The 20,577-nt window shown below is 47.5% G+C and overlaps 1 protein-coding gene across 1 annotated transcript; it reads left to right on the top strand.

Annotated features, from left to right (window-relative positions):
• The first annotated feature begins 18,296 nt into the window (after window positions 1–18,296).
• Window positions 18,297–19,617, top strand: LOC123130739 (E3 ubiquitin-protein ligase ATL23-like). Its single transcript, XM_044550556.1, has one exon. The coding sequence runs from the start codon at window positions 18,390–18,392 to the stop codon at window positions 18,837–18,839; it is 450 nt and encodes a 149-aa protein (XP_044406491.1). The 5' UTR covers window positions 18,297–18,389; the 3' UTR covers window positions 18,840–19,617.
• The last annotated feature ends 960 nt before the right edge of the window (window positions 19,618–20,577 follow it).

The following is a 20,577-nucleotide window of genomic DNA, read 5'->3' as shown; positions in this document are numbered from 1 at the left end:
AACCTGGATGCTCATATTGGCTCCCACATATTCTACGAAGATCTTTATCGGTCAAACCGCATAACAACATATGTTGTTCCCTTTGTCATCAGTATGTTACTTGCCCAAGATTCGATCGTCGGTATCTCAATACCTAGTTCAATCTCGTTACCGGCAAGTCTCTTTACTCGTTCCGTAATACACCATCTCGCAACTAACTCATTAGTTACAATGCTTGCAAGGCTTATAGTGATGCGCATTACCGAGTGGGCCCAGAGATACCTCTCCGACAATCGGAGTGACAAATCATAATCTTGATCTATGCCAACTCAAAAAGTACCATCGGAGACACCTGTAGAGCACCTTTATAATCACCCAGTTACGTTGTGACATTTCTTAGCACACAAAGTGTTCCTCCGGTAATCGGGAGTTGGATAACCTCATAGTCATAGGAACATGTATGAGTCATGAAGAAAGCAATAGCAGTAAACTAAACGATCAAGTGCTAAGCTAACGGAATGGGTCAAGTCAATCACATCATTCTCCTAATGATGTGATCTCGTTAATCAAATGACGATTCATGTCGATGGTTAGGAAATTAACCATCTTTGATTAATGAGCTAGTCAAGTAGAGGCATACTAGTGACACTCTGTTTGTCTATGTATTCACACATGTACTAAGTTTCCAGTTAATACAATTCTAGCATGAATAATAAACATTTATCATGATATGAGGAAATAAATAATAACTTTATTATTACCTATAGGGCATATTTCCTTCATTATCGGCGCAGGGCTTCGCCTAAGCACTATGACGATATGACCGAGGTGGATTATGCCGGAGGGGGCACCACACACGGCTAACAGATCAATGGTCAACTTGTGTGTCCTAGGGTACCCCCTGCCCCCGTATATAAAGGAGCAAGGGGGAGGCCGGCCGGCCCTTGTGGCGCGCCTGGAGAGGAGGAGTCCTCCTCCTAGTAGGAGTACGACTCCCCTTTCCTAGTCCTACTAGGAGGGGGAAAGGAAGGAGGAGAAGGGAGAAGGAAAGGGGGGGGGGGCGCCGCCCCCTTCCCTAGTCCAATTCGGACTAGAGGGGGAGGGGCGCATGGCCTGCCCTAGCCGGCCCTCTTGTAACACCCCGGATATAACTTTCCCTATTTGTACTCCAACTCTTGCCGTTTCCGGCGTTAAGTTATATTTATTTCCTCGGGTTCGGATTTTGTCTCCGTGTGTTGTTATCATTGTCATGCATCTCATATCATGTCATCATGTGCATTGCATTTGCATATGTGTTCGTCTCATGCATTCGAGCATTTTCCCCGTTGTCCGCTTTGCATTCCGGCGCTCCGTACTCCTCCGGTGGTCATTTCTAGCTTTCTTTCGTGTGTGGGGATTAGACATTTCTGGATTGGACCGAGACTTGCCAAGCGGCCTTGGTTTACTACCGGCAGACCGCCTGTCATGTTTCGTACCATTTGGACTTCGTTTGATACTCCAACGGTTAACCGAGGGACCGAAAAGGCCTCGTGTGTGTTGCAGCCCTACACCCCTCCAATTTGGCCCAAAACCTACCTAACTCTGCTTCATGTTCTAGAGCGTTCGATCACGATCGCGTGGCCGAAAACCGCACCTCATTTGGACTCTCCTAGCTCCCTCTATGCCTATTTAAACACCCCCCCCCCGATTTTCGGATCTCCTCCTACCTCTGAAACCCTAGAAATCGTCCCCGCGCCGCGCCAAACAAAAATCTCGCCGCCGGACGTGTCCGCCCAGCACCCCCGCCGCCACGTGTCGTCACGCCGTTGGCCGCGCCCCGCAGGACCGCTTCGCCGCGCCGCCGGGCCCGGGAGCCCGCAGCCGGCCCCCGAGGCCCGAAGCCCCGCGCCTCCTCGCCCGCGAGCCGGCCGCCGCCACCCGCCTCCTCTTGCCGGCGCCGCCCCGCCGCTGCGAGCCCGCCGCTCCACCGCCCGAGCCGCCGCGCCGCCCGTCTCGCCGGCGCCGCCGCCGCCTCTGCGCCGGCCTCGCCGCGCCCTTCGTCCGGCCCCGCCGCGCCGGCCGGCCACCGCCGCCACCATTCCGGTGAGCTCCACCGCCCGGCCCTCCTACTCCGGCGACGAGCTCCGGTGAGGATCCGACGATCCTCGATCCGTGCGCCTGATCCAGATCTGAAAAAAACCCTAATCCGGAGGTTGAATTTTTCCTAAGTCCCGAAATTCTCAGTCCATATGCACATGTTCGTAGCTCCGTAACTTTGCATCCGGAGCTCTGATTCATGCATATAGCATATCAAATGTTCATCTCAGAGAATACATCATTTCATTCCATTGCATCATTTTCATTAGAGTTCATCTTGATGCCCGAAATGCTATTAGAAGAGGGCTACTTGAGTTAATTGTCAGATCTACTACTCCATTTAGCACTTTCGTCATTTTTGCCATGATTATTGTGTGCATGATATGCCCGTGAGTTCTACATGTGTTTTGTTAAGGGTTTTGTCATCTTTCCAGAGGTGCAACCCATGTATTTTTAGGATGTGTGTGGTGACTTGTGCAAGCTTGCAAAGTGGTGCACTTGCTAAGTCTGTTTTCAGGGACTTAGTAATTTCACTAAGTCCTGGAGCTGTTTATCTCATGATGCCATATGTTCTTGTTGTTTCCTAGTGATCCGTGCCTCTTTTGAGGATGATCAGTAAGGGAGTTTTGTTAATCTTGTAGTGCTCTATCCATCCATGTCTTTGTTTGCAATTATGGAGCACCCTAGCTTGAGTCAATCGAGCTCTACTTTTGCTACTTTGTGAATCTGGGCAGATTGTCAACTTGTTTGCAATTTTGCCGGTGATGTTGTAGTTGATCCGTGCATGCTATGCTATTGTTCTTGCCATGTCTAGCTTGAATTTTGTGCCTTCTTGATGGATGTATGCTTGTCTTGCCATGACTTGCTCTGTAGTGAGTGCATCGAGCTCGTAAACATGCCTACTTGAGTTATATTTCAGCATGTGTCAGTTTTTCACTAAGTCTGAAACTGATTATGTTTTTGCTATGTTCACATGCTTGCAATTGTATTTTCGGATCCCTTTTGGCTCAAGGTCACTAAGGGACTTTTGTTAAGCTCTTTGAGTAGCTCCATGCCATGCTTTACTTTGCCATGTTCAGGTCCTGTAGCATGTAGTTTTGTTGCTCCGAAGAGGGCTACCTGATCTGAAATTCCAGACAAGTGTTAATTTCACTAAGTCTGAGATCTGTTTGCAATATGCGTTTTTGCCATGCTTGTTTGAACCTGTTAATGGATGATTTGGCCGTAGCTCAGTGCTAGACTTTTGTTAAGCATCTTGTGTGCATCCCTGCCATGTATTTTGTTGTCATGTTTGGGTGATGTAGCATGTTCATCTCATTGCATTTAGATGCCTACTTGCTGTAAATCGCAGACCGGTGTCATTTTTGAATCGCTTGCCATTTCCAAACCGTAACTCCGATTCCGGCGTTCTTTATATCGTTTTCAAGCGATTTCATATCATCTTTCCAGTGGCACACTTGGATTTCCATGTTGAGGCCAGGTTCATGCATTTCCTGTCATATTTTGCATTTTGCATCCCGCATCGCATCCCGCATAGCATATCATCTTTGCATCGTGTTGTTTGAGTTTGCACGTGGTTGATTGTATCCTTGTTGCTTGTTTGTCTTGTTTGGGTAGAGCCGGGAGACGAGTTCGCTAACGAGGAGCCCGTTGAGTTTGCTTTTGAGGATCCAATCAACTCTGACAACTGTGCAGGCAAGATGATCATACCCTCGAAATCACTACTATCTTTGCTATGCTAGTTTTGCTCGCTCTTTTGCTATGCCAATGCTACGATGCCTACCACTTGCTTGCAAGCCTCCCAAATTGCCATGTCAAACCTCTAACCCACCTTGTCCTAGCAAACCGTTGATTGGCTATGTTACCGCTTCGCTCAGCCCCTCTTATAGCGTTGCTAGTTGCAGGTGAAGATTGGAGCCCGTTCCTTGTTGGAACATTTATTTACTTGTTGGGATATCATTATATTGCCATGTTATCTTAATACATCTATATACTTGGTAAAGGGTGGAAGGCTCGGCCTCTCGCCTAGTGTTTTGTTCCACTCTTGCCGCCCTAGTTTCCGTCATATCGGTGTTACGTTCCCGGATTTTGCGTTCCTTACGCGGTTGGGTTATAATGGGAACCCCTTGATATTTCGCCTTGATTAAAGCTTTTCCAGCAATGCCCAACCTTGGTTTTACCATTTGCCACCTAGCCTTTTCTTTCCCTTGGGTTCTGCAGACTCAAGGGTCATCTTATTTTACCCCCCCGGGCCAGTGCTCCTCTGAGTGTTGGTCCAACCGAGCGATGTCCGGGGCTACTAGGGGCAACTCTGGGCTGGCCTACCCGACGTCTGGCTCATCTGAGTGTGCCCTGAGAAAGAGATATGTGCAGCTCCTATCGGGATTTGTCGGCACATTCGGGCGGTGTTGCTGGTCTTGTTTTAACCTGTCGAAGTGTCTTGAATTACCGACATACCGAGTCTGATCGGAACGTCTTGGGAGGAGGTCTATTCCTTCGTTGACCGTGAGAGCTTGTCATGGGCTAAGTTGGGACTCCCCTGCAGGGATTTGAACTTTCGAAAGCCGTGCCCGCGGTTATGGGCAGATGGGGATTTATTAATGTCCGGTTGTAGATAACTTGAACCTTAATTAATTAAAATGAATCAACTGAGTGTGTTACCGCGATGGCCTCTACTCGGCGGAGTCCGGGAAGTGGACACGGTGTTGGAGTAATGTTTGCGCAGGTTGCTCTCTAGTTTCTCGCTCGCGCTTTGCCTCCTCTTCTCGCTCTCCTTTGCGAATAAGTTAGCCACCATACTTGCTAGTCGCTTGCTGCAGCTCCACTCATATTTACCTTGCCTTACCTATAAGCTTAAATAGTCTTGATCGCGAGGGTGCGAGATTGCTGAGTCCCTGTGGCTCACAGATTACTATTACACCAGATGCAGGGCCTGATGATTCCGCTCCAGGTGACGCGTATGAGCTCAAGTGGGAGTTCGACGAAGACTCTCAACGTTACTATGTTTCCTTTCCCGATGATCAGTAGTGGTGCCCAGTTGGGGGTGATTGGGACCGTGTCGCATGTTGGGTTCTCTTTTATTTTGGCGCCGTAGTCGGGCCATGAGTGTTTGGATGATGTAATGTTATTTATGTACTTGATTGACGTGGCGAGTGTAAGCCAACTATGTTATCTCCCCTTTATTATTATATTACATGGGATGTTGTGAAGATTGCCTAACTTGCGACATATGCCTTCAATGCGATTATGTCTCTAAGTCGTGCCTCGACACGTGGGAGCTATAGTCGCATCGAGGGTGTTACAAGTTGGTAATCAGAGCCTTCCCCGACCTTAGGAGCCCCATTGCTTGATCGTTTTTAGCGGCCGAGTTGTGTCTAGAAAAATGTTTTGAGTCTTTAGGAATTATATATCGGAGAGATTAGGAATTCTTTTTACTTCCCAGTCTCCTCATCGCTCTGGTAAGGCATCCTGACGTAGAGTTTTGACTCTTCTCTTCTCAAATTTCACTAAAAAATTTTTAGGATCACGCGGGTATCTTGGAATCGTTCCGATGGTTTTATGATGAGAACATTGTCTTGGTGCCTCCTGTCAGGGGTTTAGTGGAAGTGTCCCGGGGAGTTGAGCTCTGAGGTGTTGTCATCATAATTTTATCGTTGCAGTTCTGGAATACCTGAGTTTAGTACGCCGACATCGAAAATCTCTTTTATGCAGTTCGTTGGTGAGATAACCTCGACGCCACCCAGTACTGGGGCGGGAGTTCGGGAGTATCGCCATAACTTGTATAACGGATGCTTTTCGAAGGTTGAGGTAGATGGTTTCCGAAGGTTTCTTGGTTATGTGTTGAAGGATGGATACAGCTGGATGTAGGATTGCTAGTTTGGGTGAGATATTATGCTTCCCCTGTATCCCCAACACCTGATTGCATAACCGGAAAGGTTCGGGAGTTTCATAGGTGGGAATTCTAGTAGCTCTAGTTCTTCTTCCACGGATATTGGTTTGAGATTGGGATTTCTTACCGATTATTCGTTCTTGATCCGTACCTTGTTGATTTATTTCTCTACCTTAATTCTACGTGGCTTCTCAATTTATGGATATGTGACCATTTCAAGAGGAATGCATTCGTTCATTTTGTTCGGATGTGAAGACTATATGTTGCAATTTTCATTCCGTTGGATTCAGCTTCAATACTTATCTGTCAATGTGCTAATGGTGGTCAACCTCTTCAGGATGGCTCCTCCAACGCGCACGACTCCGAATCCTGATCCGCCACCACCTCCACCTCCTCCAGAGGCATGGCAAGCTGTGATGGCCGCAACCAATGCAAACACACAGTTGATCATGCAAATTCTTCAAGAGCGCAACCAAGGGAATCAAGGCAGCAATCAGAGTCACTTTGCTACACTCAACCAGTTCCTTGCTAACGGGCCAAAGACTTTCAGCAATTGTGTTGAGGCAACCGATGCTGACGATTGGCTTGTGGATCTGTGCAAGCATTTCGAGTGCAGTAACGTCAGGCCTGAGGACTTTGTTAAGTTCGCTTCCTTCCAACTCAAAGATCAAGCTGCAGAATGGTTCCAGCAGTACAAGGACTCCAGAGGTGGACGTGTTATCACTTGGGATGATTTCCGTCGAGATTTCCGAGCTCATCATATTCCCCAGAGCGTGGTTGAAAGCAAGCGTGAGGAATTCCGCAATCTGAAGCAAGGCTCTTTGTCTGTCTATGACTACAACAAGTTGTTTCAGAAGCTCGCCCGCTTTGCCAAGCAGGACGTGCCTGATGAGAAGAGCATGATATATCAGTTCAGGGGTGGTCTCGGAGAAGATATTCAGCTAGCTCTTGTTCTCTTTGAGCCCTTGAGCTACGATGAGTTCTACAACATGGCACTGAAGCAAGAGGCTGCTCAGTTGAGGTGTGATGCTTCCAAGAAGCGAGTCAGAGATGTTACTCCTTCTTCCTCTACTCAAGTGGCCAAGCAACAGAAGTATTGGCTTCCTCCTCCTCCGTTCCGTCAGCCGTATCAGCAGAAGAGCAAAGGTGGCAGTGGTTCTTCCCACCCACCCAACCCTGGCTTTCAGAACAAGACTTCGTCTCAAGCTCCAAGATTGAGTGCTCCGTACCGCCGTCTGCTTTCAGAGGTCACGTGCAACAAGTGCCAACAGAAGGGTCACTATGCCAACAAGTGTTTCAACCAGAGGCGTCTTCCTCCTCCTCCTATCAGATCGGCAAGTACAGATGTGGTCAAGCATAACCCCAAGTCTGCCAAGGTCAATTTGATGAATGCATCTCAGGCAGAGGACTCATCAGATGTCATCATGGGTAACCTTCCTGTTAATGATATTCCTGTAAAAGTTCTTTTTGACATGGGTGCATCGCATTGTTTCATATCGAGGCCATTTGTTTCTAAGCATGAGTTGCCTTTGCAAGATTTGCCTAGACACTTATCTGTTGTTTCTCCGGGTAAATTCATGAATGCAAGCGCTATTGCCCCAGATGTTTCTATCACATTGGGCGATTACAAGTTTCTCTCTTCTCCGGTGGTTCTTGGTAACTCGGATATTGATCTTATTCTCGGAATGGATTGGCTTTCTAAGCACAAGGCTCAGCTTGATTGTGCAGCCAGGCAGATTCAATTGACTCATTCGCCTGAGGATGTAATTGTCTTTGCCGCTCGTGATGATACTATCCGTCTGTTTTCTCTCAATGAGAAGGGTGAATTGGATGCCATCTCTCAAATTCCAGTCGTTTGCGAATATCAAGACGTCTTTCCAGAAGAGCTCCCAGGAATGCCTCCGCACCGGCCAGTTGAATTCGTTATTGATCTTGAGCCTGGCACGGAACATGTGTGCAAACGTCCTTACAAGCTCGGACCTGAAGAGTTGAAGGAGCTGAAGAAGCAACTCGATATTCAAGAGAAAATGGGTCTCATCCGGCCTAGTTCTTCTCCGTGGGGTTGTGGTGTTCTTTTTGTGAAGAAGAAGGATGGAACGGACCGACTTTGTGTTGATTACCGTCCAGTGAACAAGAAGACCATCAAGAACAAATACCCACTTCCCAACATCAATGAGCTGTTCGAACAACTCAAAGGTGCCCAAGTATTCTCCAAGCTTGATCTCCGTATGGGTTATCACCAGATTCGCATTCGTGAAGAAGATATTCCCAAGACAGCATTCAGAACAAGCTTTGGTTCATATGAATACACTGTCATGTCTTTTGGCCTCGCCAACGCTCCTCCGACGTTCTCTCGCATGATGAACTTCATCTTCAACGCCTACACCAATGACTTCGTTTTGGTCTATCTCGACGACATTCTGGTTTTCTCGAAGAACAAGGAAGATCATGCCAAGCACTTGCGTTTGGTTCTTGATAAGCTCAGGGAACATCAGTTCTATGCCAAGTTCTCCAAGTGTGAGTTTTGGCTCGATGAGGTTCTTTATCTTGGTCATATCATCTCTGCCAAGGGCATTGCCGTGAATCCTGAGAAGGTGTCTGCAATTGTGAATTGGGAACCTCCTCAGAATGTGAAGCAGCTCCGTAGCTTCCTCGGTCTCGCAAGCTATTGCCGAAGATTCATTGAAAACTTTTCTAAGATCGCGAAGCCTCTCTCTAATCTTCTTCAGAAGCACGTCAAGTACATTTGGTCTCCGGAGTGTGATATTGCTTTCAACACTTTGAAAGAGAAATTGATCACTGCTCCAGTTCTAACTCCACCGGATGAATCCAAGCCGTACGAGGTCTTTTGTGATGCCTCTCTCCAAGGTCTTGGCGCAGTATTGATGTAAGAGAAGAAAGTTGTTGCTTATACTTCTCGCGAGTTGAAGCCTAATGATAAGAACTACCCCACTCATGATCTCGAGTTGGCAGCAATTGTGCATGCTCTTTTGACTTGGAGACATCTCCTATTGGGAAGAAAAATGGACATTTTCACTGATCACAAGAGTCTCAAGTACATCTTCACTCAGCCTAATCTCAACCTCAGGCAAACTCGATGGGTCGAAATGATTCAAGAGTATAATCCGAGTATTGAGTATACTCCAGGCAAGGCCAATGTGATTGCTGACGCATTGAGCAGAAAGGCCTACTGCAACAGTCTGATTCTTAAGCCTTATCAACCCGAGCTTTGTGAAGCTTTCCACAAACTTAATCTGCAAGTTGTTCCTCAAGGTTTCCTCTCCAACCTTCAAGTCTCTCCTACCTTAGAAGACCAGATTCGCCAAGCCCAGCTACTTGATGCTATGGTGAAAAAGGTGAAGATTGGGATTGCCAAGAGTCAACCCAAGTACAAGTGCTACCGCCTTGATGACAAGGACACTCTTTTCTTCGAGGATCGTATTGTGGTACCCAAAGGTGACCTCCGTGAAGTGATCATGAACGAGGCTCACAATTCTCTCCTCTCCATCCACCCTGGGAGCACGAAGATGTATCAGGACCTTAAGCAAGCTTATTGGTGGACTCGAATGAAGCGCGAGATCGCTCAATTCGTGAATGAATGTGATGTCTGCAGAAGAGTGAAGGCAGAACACCAAAGGCCAGCTGGTCTCCTCCAACCTCTTGCCATTCCAGAATGGAAGTTTGACCACATTGAAATGGCCTTCGTGACTGGGTTTCCAAAGTCCAAGCGTGGCAATGATGCTATATTCGTTGTCATCGACAAACTCACCAAAGTGGCTCATTTTCTGCCTATCAAAGAGTCGATCACTGCAGCTCAATTGGCGGAACTCTATACCTCTCGAATTGTCTCTCTGCACGGTATTCCTCAAGTGATCTCTTCAGACCGTGGCAGCATCTTTACCTCGAAGTTTTGGGATTCTTTTCAGAAGGCCATGGGCACTAACATCCGCTTCAGCACAACTTTCCATCCTCAAACAAGCGGTCAAGTCGAGTGTGTCAACCAGATTCTTGAAGATATGCTCAGGGCTTGTGTGATCTCCTTCGGCATGAAGTGGGAGGATTGTCTTCCTTATGCTGAATTCTCCTACAACAACAGTTTTCAAGCAAGTTCGGGCAAGGCCCGATTTGAAATTCTGTATGGCAGGAAGTGCCGTACCCCTCTCAACTGGTCTGAAACCGGTGAACGTCAGCTTTTGGGTAATGACTTAATCACAGAGGCAGAAGAAGTGTGCAAAGTCATTCGTGATAACCTCAAAGCAGCCCAATCCCGCCAGAAGAGCTACTATGATAGTAAGCACCGTGATTTGGCTTTCGAGATCGGAGATCATGTTTACCTCCGCGTCTCTCCTATGAAAGGTACTCGTCGCTTCGGTATCAAAGGGAAGCTTGCCCCTAGATACGTGGGACCTTTCAAGATTGTCAGCAAGAGAGGCGACCTCGCCTATCAACTCGAGCTTCCTTCAAACTTTGCAAATGTTCATGACGTGTTCCATGTCTCTCAGCTTCGAAAGTGCTTCAAGACTCCTGACCGCACCGTCAACTTCGAGGACATTGAGCTCCAAGAAGATCTCTCTTATCGTGAGCACCCAGTTGCTATTCTTGAAGAGACTGAACGCAAGACTCGCAACAAGTCAATCAAATTTCTCAAAGTCAAGTGGTCACACCATTCCGACCGTGAAGCTACCTGGGAACGCGAGGATCACCTCCGTTCTGAGTACCCGGCGTTCTTTCAGTCCTAGATCTCGGGACGAGATCCTTTCGTAGTGGTGGAGTGTTGTAACACCCCGGATGTAACTTTCCCTATTTGTACTCCAACTCTTGCCGTTTCCGGCGTTAAATTATATTTATTTCCTCGGGTTCGGGTTTTGTCTCCGTGTGTTGTTATCGTTGTCATGCATCTCATATCATGTCATCATGTGCATTGCATTTGCATACGTGTTCGTCTCATGCATTCGAGCATTTTCCCCGTTGTCCGTTTTGCATTCCGGCGCTCCGTTCTCCTCCGGTGGTCATTTCTAGCTTTCTTTCGTGTGTGGGGATTAAACATTTCCGGATTGGACCAAGACTTGCCAAGCAGCCTTGGTTTACTACCGGCTGACCGCCTGTCAAGTTTCGTACCATTTGGACTTTGTTTGATACTCCAACGGTTAACCGAGGGACCGAAAAGGCCTCGTGTGTGTTGCAGCCCAACACCCCTCCAATTTGGCCCAAAACCCACCTAACTCTGCTCCATATTCTAGAGCGTTCGATCACGATCGCGTGGCCGAAAACCGCACCTCATTTGGACTCTCCTAGCTCCCTCTATGCCTATTTAAACACCCCCCCCCCGATTTTCGGATCTCCTCCTACCTCCGAAACCCTAGAAATCATCCCCGCGCCGCGCCGGACAAAAATCTCGCCGCCGGACGTGTCCGCCCAGCACCCCCGCCGCCACGTGTCGCCACGCCGTTGGCCGCGCCCCGCGGGACCGCTTCGCCGCGCCGCCGGGCCCGGGAGCCCGCAGCCGGCCCCCGAGGCCCGAAGACCCGCGCCTCCTCGCCCGCGCGCCGGCCGCAGCCACCCGCCTCCTCTTGCCGGCGCCACCCCGCCGCCGCGAGCCCGCCGCTTCGCCGCCCGAGCCGCCCGCCAGCCGCGAGCCCGCCGCTTCGCCGCCCGAGCCGCCCGCCGCCCGCCTCGCCGGCGCCGCCGCCGCCTCCGCGCCGGCCTCGCCGCGCCCTTCGTCCGGCCCCGCCGCGCCGGCCGGCCACCGTCGCCACCATTTCGGTGAGCTCCACCGGCCCGGCCCTCCTACTCCGGCGACGAGCCCCGGTGAGGATTCGGCGATCCTCGATCCGTGCGCCCGATCCAGATCTGAAAAAAAACCCTAATCCGGAGGTTGAATTTTTCCTAAGTCCCGAAATTTTCAGTCCATATGCCCATGTTCGTAGCTCCGTAACTTTGCATCCGGAGCTCCGATTCATGCATATAGCATATCAAAATGTTCATCTCAGAGAATACATCATTTCATTCCATTGCATCATTTTCATTAGAGTTCATCTTGATGCCCGAAATGCTGTTAGAAGAGGGCTACTTGAGTTAATTGTCAGATCTGCTACTCCGTTTAGCACTTTCGTCATTTTTACCATGATTATTGTGTGCATGATATGCCCATGAGTTCTACATGTGTTTTGTTAAGGGTTTTGTCATCTTTCAGAGGTGCAACCCATGTATTTTTAGGATGTGTGTGGTGACTGGTGCAAGCTTGCAAAGTGGTGCACTTGCTAAGTCTGTTTTCAGGGACTTAGTAATTTCACCAAGTCCTGGAGCTGTTTATCTCATGATGCCATATGTTCTTGTTGTTTCCTAGTGATCCGTGCCTCTTTTGAGGATGATCAGTAAGGGAGTTTTGTTAATATTGTAGTGCTCTATCCATCCATGTCTTTGTTTGCAATTATGGAGCACCCTAGCTTGAGTCAATCGAGCTCTACTTTTGCTACTTTGTGAATCTGGGCAGATTGTCAACTTGTTTGCAATTTTGCCGGTGATGTTGTAGTTGATCCGTGCATGCTATGCTATTGTTATTGCCATGTCTAGCTTGCATTTTGTGCCTTCTTGATGGATGTATGCTTGTCTTGCCATGACTTGCTCTGTAGTGAGTGCATCGAGCTCATAAACATGCCTACTTGAGTTATATTTCAGCATGTGTCAGTTTTTCACTAAGTCTGAAACTGATTATGTTTTTGCTATGTTCACATGCTTGCAATTGTATTTTCTGATCCCTTTTGGCTCAAGGTCACTAAGGGACTTTTGTTAAGCTCTTTGAGTAGCTCCATGCCATGCTTTACTTTGCCATGTTCAGGTCCTGTAGCATGTAGTTTTGTTGCTCCGAAGAGGGCTACCTGATCTGAAATTCCAGACAAGTGTTAATTTCACTAAGTCTGAGATCTGTTTGCCATATGCATTTTTGCCATGCTTGTTTGAACCTGTTAATGGATGATTTGGCCGTAGCTCAGTGCTAGACTTTTGTTAAGCATCTTGTGTGCATCCCTGCCATGTATTTTGTTGTCATGTTTGGGTGCTGTAGCATGTTCATCTCATTGCATTTAGATGCCTACTTGCTGTAAATCGCAGACCGGTGTCATTTTTGAATCGCTTGCCATTTCCAAACCGTAACTCCGATTCCGGCGTTCTTTATATCGTTTTCAAGCGATTTCATCTCATCTTTCCAGTGGCACACTTGGATTTCCAAGTTGAGGCCAGGTTCATGCATTTCCTGTCATATCTTGCATTTTGCATCCCGCATCGCATCCCGCATAGCATATCATCTTTGCATCGTGTTGTTTGAGTTTGCACGTGGTTGATTGTATCCTTGTTGCTTGTTTGTCTTGTTTGAGTAGAGCCGGGAGACGAGTTCGCTAACGAGGAGCCCGTTGAGTTTGCTTTTGAGGATCCAGTCAACTCTGACAACTGTGCAGGCAAGATGATCATACCCTCGAAATCACTACTATCTTTGCTATGCTAGTTTGCTCGCTCTTTTGCTATGCCAATGCTACGATGCCTACCACTTGCTTGCAAGCCTCCCAAATTGTCATGTCAAACCTCTAACCCACCTTGTCCTAGCAAACCGTTGATTGGCTATGTTACCGCTTCGCTCAGCCCCTCTTATAGTGTTGCTAGTTGCAGGTGAAGATTGGAGCCCGTTCCTTGTTGGAACATTTATTTACTTGTTGGGATATCATTATATTGCCATGTTATCTTAATGCATCTATATACTTGGTAAAGGGTGGAAGGCTCGGCCTCTCGCCTAGTGTTTTGTTCCACTCTTGCCGCCCTAGTTTCCGTCATATCGGTGTTATGTTCCCGGATTTTGCGTTCCTTACGCGGTTGGGTTATAATGGGAACCCCTTGATATTTCGCCTTGATTAAAGCTTTTCCAGCAATGCCCAACATTGGTTTTACCATTTGCCACCTAGCCTTTTCTTTCCCTTGGGTTCTGCAGACTCAAGGGTCATCTTATTTTACCCCCCCCCGGGCCAGTGCTCCTCTGAGTGTTGGTCCAACCGAGCGATGTCCGGGGCTACCAGGGGCAACTCTGGGCTGGCCTACCCGACGTCTGGCTCATCTGAGTGTGCCCTGAGAAACGAGATATGTGCAGCTCCTATCGGGATTTGTCGGCACATTCGGGCGGTGTTGCTGGTCTTGTTTTAACCTGTCGAAGTGTCTTGAATTACCGAGATACCGAGTCTGATCGGAACGTCTTGGGAGGAGGTCTATTCCTTCGTTGACCGTGAGAGCTTGTCATGGGCTAAGTTGGGACTCCCCTGCAGGGATTTGAACTTTCGAAAGCCGTGCCCGCGGTTATGGGCAGATGGGAATTTGTTAATGTCTGGTTGTAGATAACTTGAACCTTAATTAATTAAAATGAATCAACTGAGTGTGTTACCGTGATGGCCTCTTCTCGGCGGAGTCCGGGAAGTGGACACGGTGTTGGAGTAATGTTTGCGCAGGTTGCTCTCTAGTTTCTCGCTCGCGCTTTGCCTCCTCTTCTCGCTCTCCTTTGCGAATAAGTTAGCCACCATACTTGCTAGTCGCTTGCTGCAGCTCCACTCATATTTTACCTTGCCTTACCTATAAGCTTAAATAGTCTTGATCGCGAGGGTACGAGATTGCTGAGTCCCTGTGGCTCACAGATTACTATTACACCAGATGCAGGGCCTGCTGATTCCGCTCCAGGTGACGCGTATGAGCTCAAGTGGGAGTTCGACGAAGACTCTCAACGTTACTATGTTTCCTTTCCCGATGATCAGTAGTGGTGCCCAGTTGGGGGTGATTGGGACCGTGTCGCATGTTGGGTTCTCTTTTATTTTGGCGCCGAAGTCGGGCCATGAGTGTTTGGATGATGTATGTTATTTATGTACTTGTTTGACGTGGCGACTGTAAGCCAACTATGTTATCTCCCCTTTGTTGTTCATATTACATGGGATGTTGTGAAGATTGCCTAACTTGCGACATATGCCTTCGATGCGATTATGTCTCTAAGTCGTGCCTCGACACGTGGGAGCTATGTTCGCATCGAGGGTGTTATACCTCTCTCTCTCCACTAAGGCCCATGTGGCCCATTAGTTACCTGGGGGGGGGGTCCGGTAACCCTCCGGCACTCCGGTTTTCTCCAAAATCACCCAGAACACTTTCGGTGTCCGAATATAGCCGTCTAATATATCAATCTTTATGTCTCGACCATTTCGAGACTCCTCGTCATGTCCGTGATCACATCCGGGACTCCGAACTACCTTCGGTACATCAAAAACATATAAACTCATAATACCGATCGTCACCGAATGTTTAGCGTGCGGACCCTACGGGTTCGAGAACTACGTAGACATGACCGAGACTCATCTCCGGTCAATAACCCATAGCGGAACCTGGATGCTCATATTGGTTCCTACATATTCTACGAAGATCTTCATCAGTCAAACCACACAACAACATACGTTGTTCCCTTTGTCATGGGTATGTTACTTACCCGAGATTCGATCGTCGGTATCTCAATACCTAGTTCAATCTTGTTACCGGCAAGTCTCTTTACTCGTTCCATAATGCATCATCCCGTAACTAACTCATTAGTCACATTGCTTGCAAGGCTTATAGTGATGTGCATTACCGAGAGGGCTCAGAGATACCTCTCCGATACTCGGAGTGACAAATCCTAATCGCGATCTATGCCAACTCAACAAACACCATCGGAGACACCTGTAGAGAATCTTTATAGTCACCCAGTTACGTTGTGACGTTTGATAGCACACTAAGTGTTCCTTCGGTATTTGGGAGTTGCATGATCTCATGGTCATAGGAACATGTATAAGTTATGGAGAAAGCAATAGCAACAAACTAAACGATCATCGTGCTAAGCTAACAGATGGGTCAAGTCAATCACATTATTCTCTAATGATGTGATCCCGCTAATCAAATGAAAACTGATGTCTATGGTTAGAAAATATAACCATCATTGATTCAACAAGCTAGTCAAGTAGAGGCATACTAGTGACATTATGTTTGTCTATGTATTCACACATGTACTAAGTTTCCGGTTAATACAATTCTAGCATGAATAAAAACATTTATCATGGTATAAGCAAATATAAATAACAACTTTACTATTGCCTCTAGGGCATATTTCCTTCAGGTGGACCGAAATCTCATGGAGCACATGAGCGCGATTAGCAAAACAAACACTAAAAATTGGTTGCTTTCCATGACCGTTTAGCTGTCACATGAAGCTTGTACATGAATGATAGTCACGCTTTGGTCCATCTGTACACTAAGGATAAAACTTATTTATGAGGGACTTAACTAGAGCCCCTTAATTGTCCACTCACCTCTTTATCACAAGATTTATTACTAACTTGGCATCTATACGAACACCTCAATCATGCCCCAAGGGCTGCTCCACGAGCAATGGAACGCGAGAAGTACCCCCTACGAATGGAAGGATGTAATTTAATGTTGACGCGAGTCTCTCGTGACAGAAACTTGGTTACGACGATGACGGTTTTTCATGATAAAAATGGTGTCTATCTGGGTTATCGACATTTGTTATCTATAGGTTGTCGATCCTATGTTGCTTGAAGCCGTAGCATGTCATGAAGCTCCAACGTTGATGATTTGGGCCTCCAATACTTGTTCGTTGCTTTGGATTGCAAGACGGTCATCAACCATATTCATGAAGGTTCAGGGGCATCCATGAAGGAGTTATCAAGGAGATTAGAAGCTCGATGAATACTTTTACCGATTGCAATTTTGCTCATAAGTCTAGGAGCTCAAATTGTGAAGCTCACAATCTTGCTAGGCATTCCTTATCATTAGATTAGGGTCGTCATTTATGGTTGGGATATTCTCATGATCCCATTGTTATCCGTGTAAACATACTAATCATGGCCTTCTTTGGTTTACATGAATTTTGTAGGAATTCTAAATGATAGGAATTTTGAAGAAGATAATATCTTTGGATCCCTTTGGTTTGTAGGAAGGGTTTCTTTTTTTCAAGATTACGCCAATGGCATACCATATTTTTTTATAGAAGAGAGAAAAATAGTTACAAGAGTCCAACGAACGATGCGAACATCGATCGATGGGGCACCCACACACACACACACCTAGAGACATAAGCTAACTCCTCATAAAACAATCTAGCGGTCTACACGAACACCGACAAATTTCGAATCCTTGATCTCATCTAAGATTTCAAGGGCTAAGTCTAAAGGACCCCTGAGCTAATGGTTTCTATCGAACACTCTAGCATTCCTCTGTTTCTTGAGCGCCCACATTGTCCCGATGACGAGGGTGTCAAAACCACACATGTCATGTCTCCTGAATAGCTTCCTATATCGAGTCCACCAGTTAGTGAATGTATCAGCAATTGTCGAGCAACCCACGTTTAGCTGCAACAGATCAAAACACCTCTGCCACACCTCCCTCGCAAAGACGCATTGTGTCACGATGTGGTCGCAGTTGTCCTCCTCCTGCAGGCAAGTGTAACAAGCGGATGGGTGATCTTGGAGCCCATGACCGATGTCCACAATCGATATTGAACTGTGAGCCAGGCAAATATTTCACACTTTAGGGGAGCCAGCTCCGCCAGATGCCGCTCATGAATGGTAATCGAGTCAGACCATGGCATAAGCACTGATATGTGGACTTGGCAGTATAGACTCCATTGGCCGAGGCTGGCGAAGCAAAAACATCAGGAACCTCGGTATCTCTATTCATCGGGGCAGTGCCGTGCCGGAGATGCATGATCTGTAGGAGGGCCATGAAGGAGTTGCATGGCCATATGTCCATTGTTTGTTGTTCGTCGATCAAAGCTTGATGTACTGTTCGAGTGTTCACGACCCTCGTGCCGACCAGATCAACGAGAAGTGGAGGGGTGTTTTTCACTGAGAAACCATGAATCCGCCTGCCTGTCTCTCCAGAGAAGCACCCTTTGCCCATAATGATGCTCACCAAACTATCAAACACCATCCGGGTCCAGCATCATCGACAAGCCTTGCCACGGCCTGTGCGGGTCCGTGTGTCGAAGTCATTCTCACCTCACTCTGTATGAGAGCGATTGCAGTCTCAGGTTTCTTACCCCAAGCTCTTCATAGCAGGTTGGCCGGCAGACGGTATCCCATCTGCAGGATAGGAACTAATTCTTCAAATTACATTTTAAAGAAAGAGAATGATTAGCCTAGACTCGAAGAAAAAATTCATATCTTATGAATCAAATGACATCTCTTTTCTTATAAAAAATGAGATACACTATGACTTTTCTAATTTCGATGATATTTCTATATCATATGAACCGAACGAGGCTTGAGTAATAATAAAGCCTAAAATAAAACCTGCGTCCTGTGCTATTCCACTACGTATGGCACGCGCCTGAGCCCGTAACTGCTGCCACGCGCGCTCGACGAGACGAGACAGAGGGATGGCGCAGCTCTGGGCGGTGTTCCTGGCCGTGGGGTCGCTCGCCATCGGCCTGCTCGGGGTGCTCGGAGTCTGGCTCTGCTACCTGTTCCAGGCCGTGGCGCTGGGCCCACCTCCCGCCCCGCCGCCCGACACGCCGGACACGAGCGGCGACGGCGACGGCGACGACAAGAACGGGCTATCGGAGGCGGAGCTGAGGCGGCTTGGCGGGGTCGTCCAGGCGGAGGCCGCCGTCGACGACGAGGAGGAGGCGCTGTGCCCCATCTGCCTCTACGCCATGGAGCCGGGCCGCGCCGTGCGCGTCCTCCCCGGCTGCAACCGCGCCTTCCACCAGGACTGCGTCGATCGGTGGCTGGCCATCTCGCCGCGCTGCCCCGTGTGCAACATCTGGGCCACGCCGCAGTCGCCGCATGCCTCGCTGACGGTGGCCAAGACTGCTCCGGGGTGCTGACACGGGGGCGCGCGCGCGCGCTTTCTTGGTTCTTGACGATTCTTGGTCCGCCTCTGAACTTCTGATCAAGAAGCGTTCTTGACGTAACTCTAGTTAGTTTTCTTGGCTCGGGAGAGCGGTTCTTGTTAGTTTTCTTAGTCTGCTATACATGGTTGTGTACAGGATTCTTGGACGTGAGACTGCATGTAGTTACTACGATTCTAGAAAGAAATGAGTAGGCTTTTGCAGATTTGGGTCTCTTTTCTTCTAGCAGATCGTCACAGTTGGCCGCATTTGGTCTATTTGATGAACAAGAGACAGTAAATGCCGTGAAGATAGCAAATTATGATGTGGGGTAGCATATCCATCCTATTAATCAGACGCCGATTCTGATTTTCTCGATTTTTATTCTTCTTTGAGCTGTCGGTTGAAAACACACTGCAAACATCTAGTTCAAATCAGAAGCGGTTACTTAATGAAATCAACAGTTACTCTGGTTTTTTTTTTCATTTTTTGCAGTGAAGCACTTACACTCTGCTGCTTGAGCTATTTTGCAGATCAGATGCTCCATGTTCGATTCTTGTTTCCTGTTCTGTGGCATATGTATTTGTGTATTATGAGTACTAGCACAGTTTGAAGCTTAAGCTTCCCAAAATATCATTTTTTCAGAATTCGGCATCACTATCTGTGGCTTGTTAGTTATGGTCAGATGCTTCAGAATTTAATTTACTTGTGTGAACAGGTCATGGAACTCAAGTTTCTTGGTTCTGAACTTGTTGCTATTTTGTCAACCTGTCATCCCATGCTATTCTTTCAGTCTAATAAAGAGACACTCAGGTCTGATCTTCTAATTACAGGAGCAGAATTTACTCTGATGCCTCTTGCAAATGTACAAAAATTCCAGGCTTGAACGGAAGCACTGCACGGGCATTGGAGTTTTCCTCAACTGTTTGCAGGATCAGAGGAGAATTCAAATTCAGAGTTAAGCTTCTGCCCCGATTACTGATTACACAATCACCTTTTCAAGCAGAAGCACAGTCTCTTCTTGAAGCCAAGGTGACTCAGCTCTTGCAGGTTCCTCAACCAACCTTTCTTAGACAACCTCTCTTTGGCGAAGGCGGCAGTGGCCAGAAATATTTGGGCGGAGTCCACTCCGTGGACGAATAGAATTACTCTTGCAGATTTCTCAATCTTCAACCGGAGGTGTTTCACATTTTCAGGGAGATCAATGGGATAGCTTACAATGTTGCTCAACAGGTTAGTTGTGCTTTGGAACCTATCTTTAGTTGCTTTGGTTCATCTCACAGGAACGTGCCTTGCCATGTAATCTCTCTTCGTTCTACCTTCAACCCTTGGAGTTTTCTACTTCACGCTGTATACTGTTACTGAGCTGAATGAAATTTGGTGCCTCGGGCGCCTTTCCCTGTTCAAAATAAATATATAAATTTGCGACTAACTTTTCATGCTAAGGACATAGATTTATCTAGCTCACATGATTGAAGGCTAGTTCAGTTAGGTGAGCGTGGGAATGCTTTGAAGCTTATGGCCTTCAGAGCATCTCCAACAATCCCATATCCATAAAATAATCATTGTTTAGGGGAAGTTGAGCATCTCCGACCGTTTTGTATCTGTAAAATAACCATCGTTTAGGGGAAGTTGAGAAAAAAAGGCTCTCAAACAGTTCGCGTAAACGCGTATTTTCTTTTACCGGATCCCGTAAATTCTCTAAACATTCATTCTGTCTACAGTAAGATGAGTC

This window comes from Triticum aestivum, chromosome 6A (genome assembly GCF_018294505.1).
Source record: "Triticum aestivum cultivar Chinese Spring chromosome 6A, IWGSC CS RefSeq v2.1, whole genome shotgun sequence".
Lineage (NCBI taxonomy): Eukaryota > Viridiplantae > Streptophyta > Magnoliopsida > Poales > Poaceae > Triticum > Triticum aestivum.
Note: the sequence above shows the minus strand (reverse complement) of the source record. Positions and strands in the feature narration are given on the sequence as shown.

Coding starts and splice junctions, on each gene's coding strand:
- LOC123130739 (XM_044550556.1), top strand. CDS start 18,390: ATGGCGCAGCTCTGGGCGGTGTTCCTGGCCGTGGGGTCGCTCGCCATC.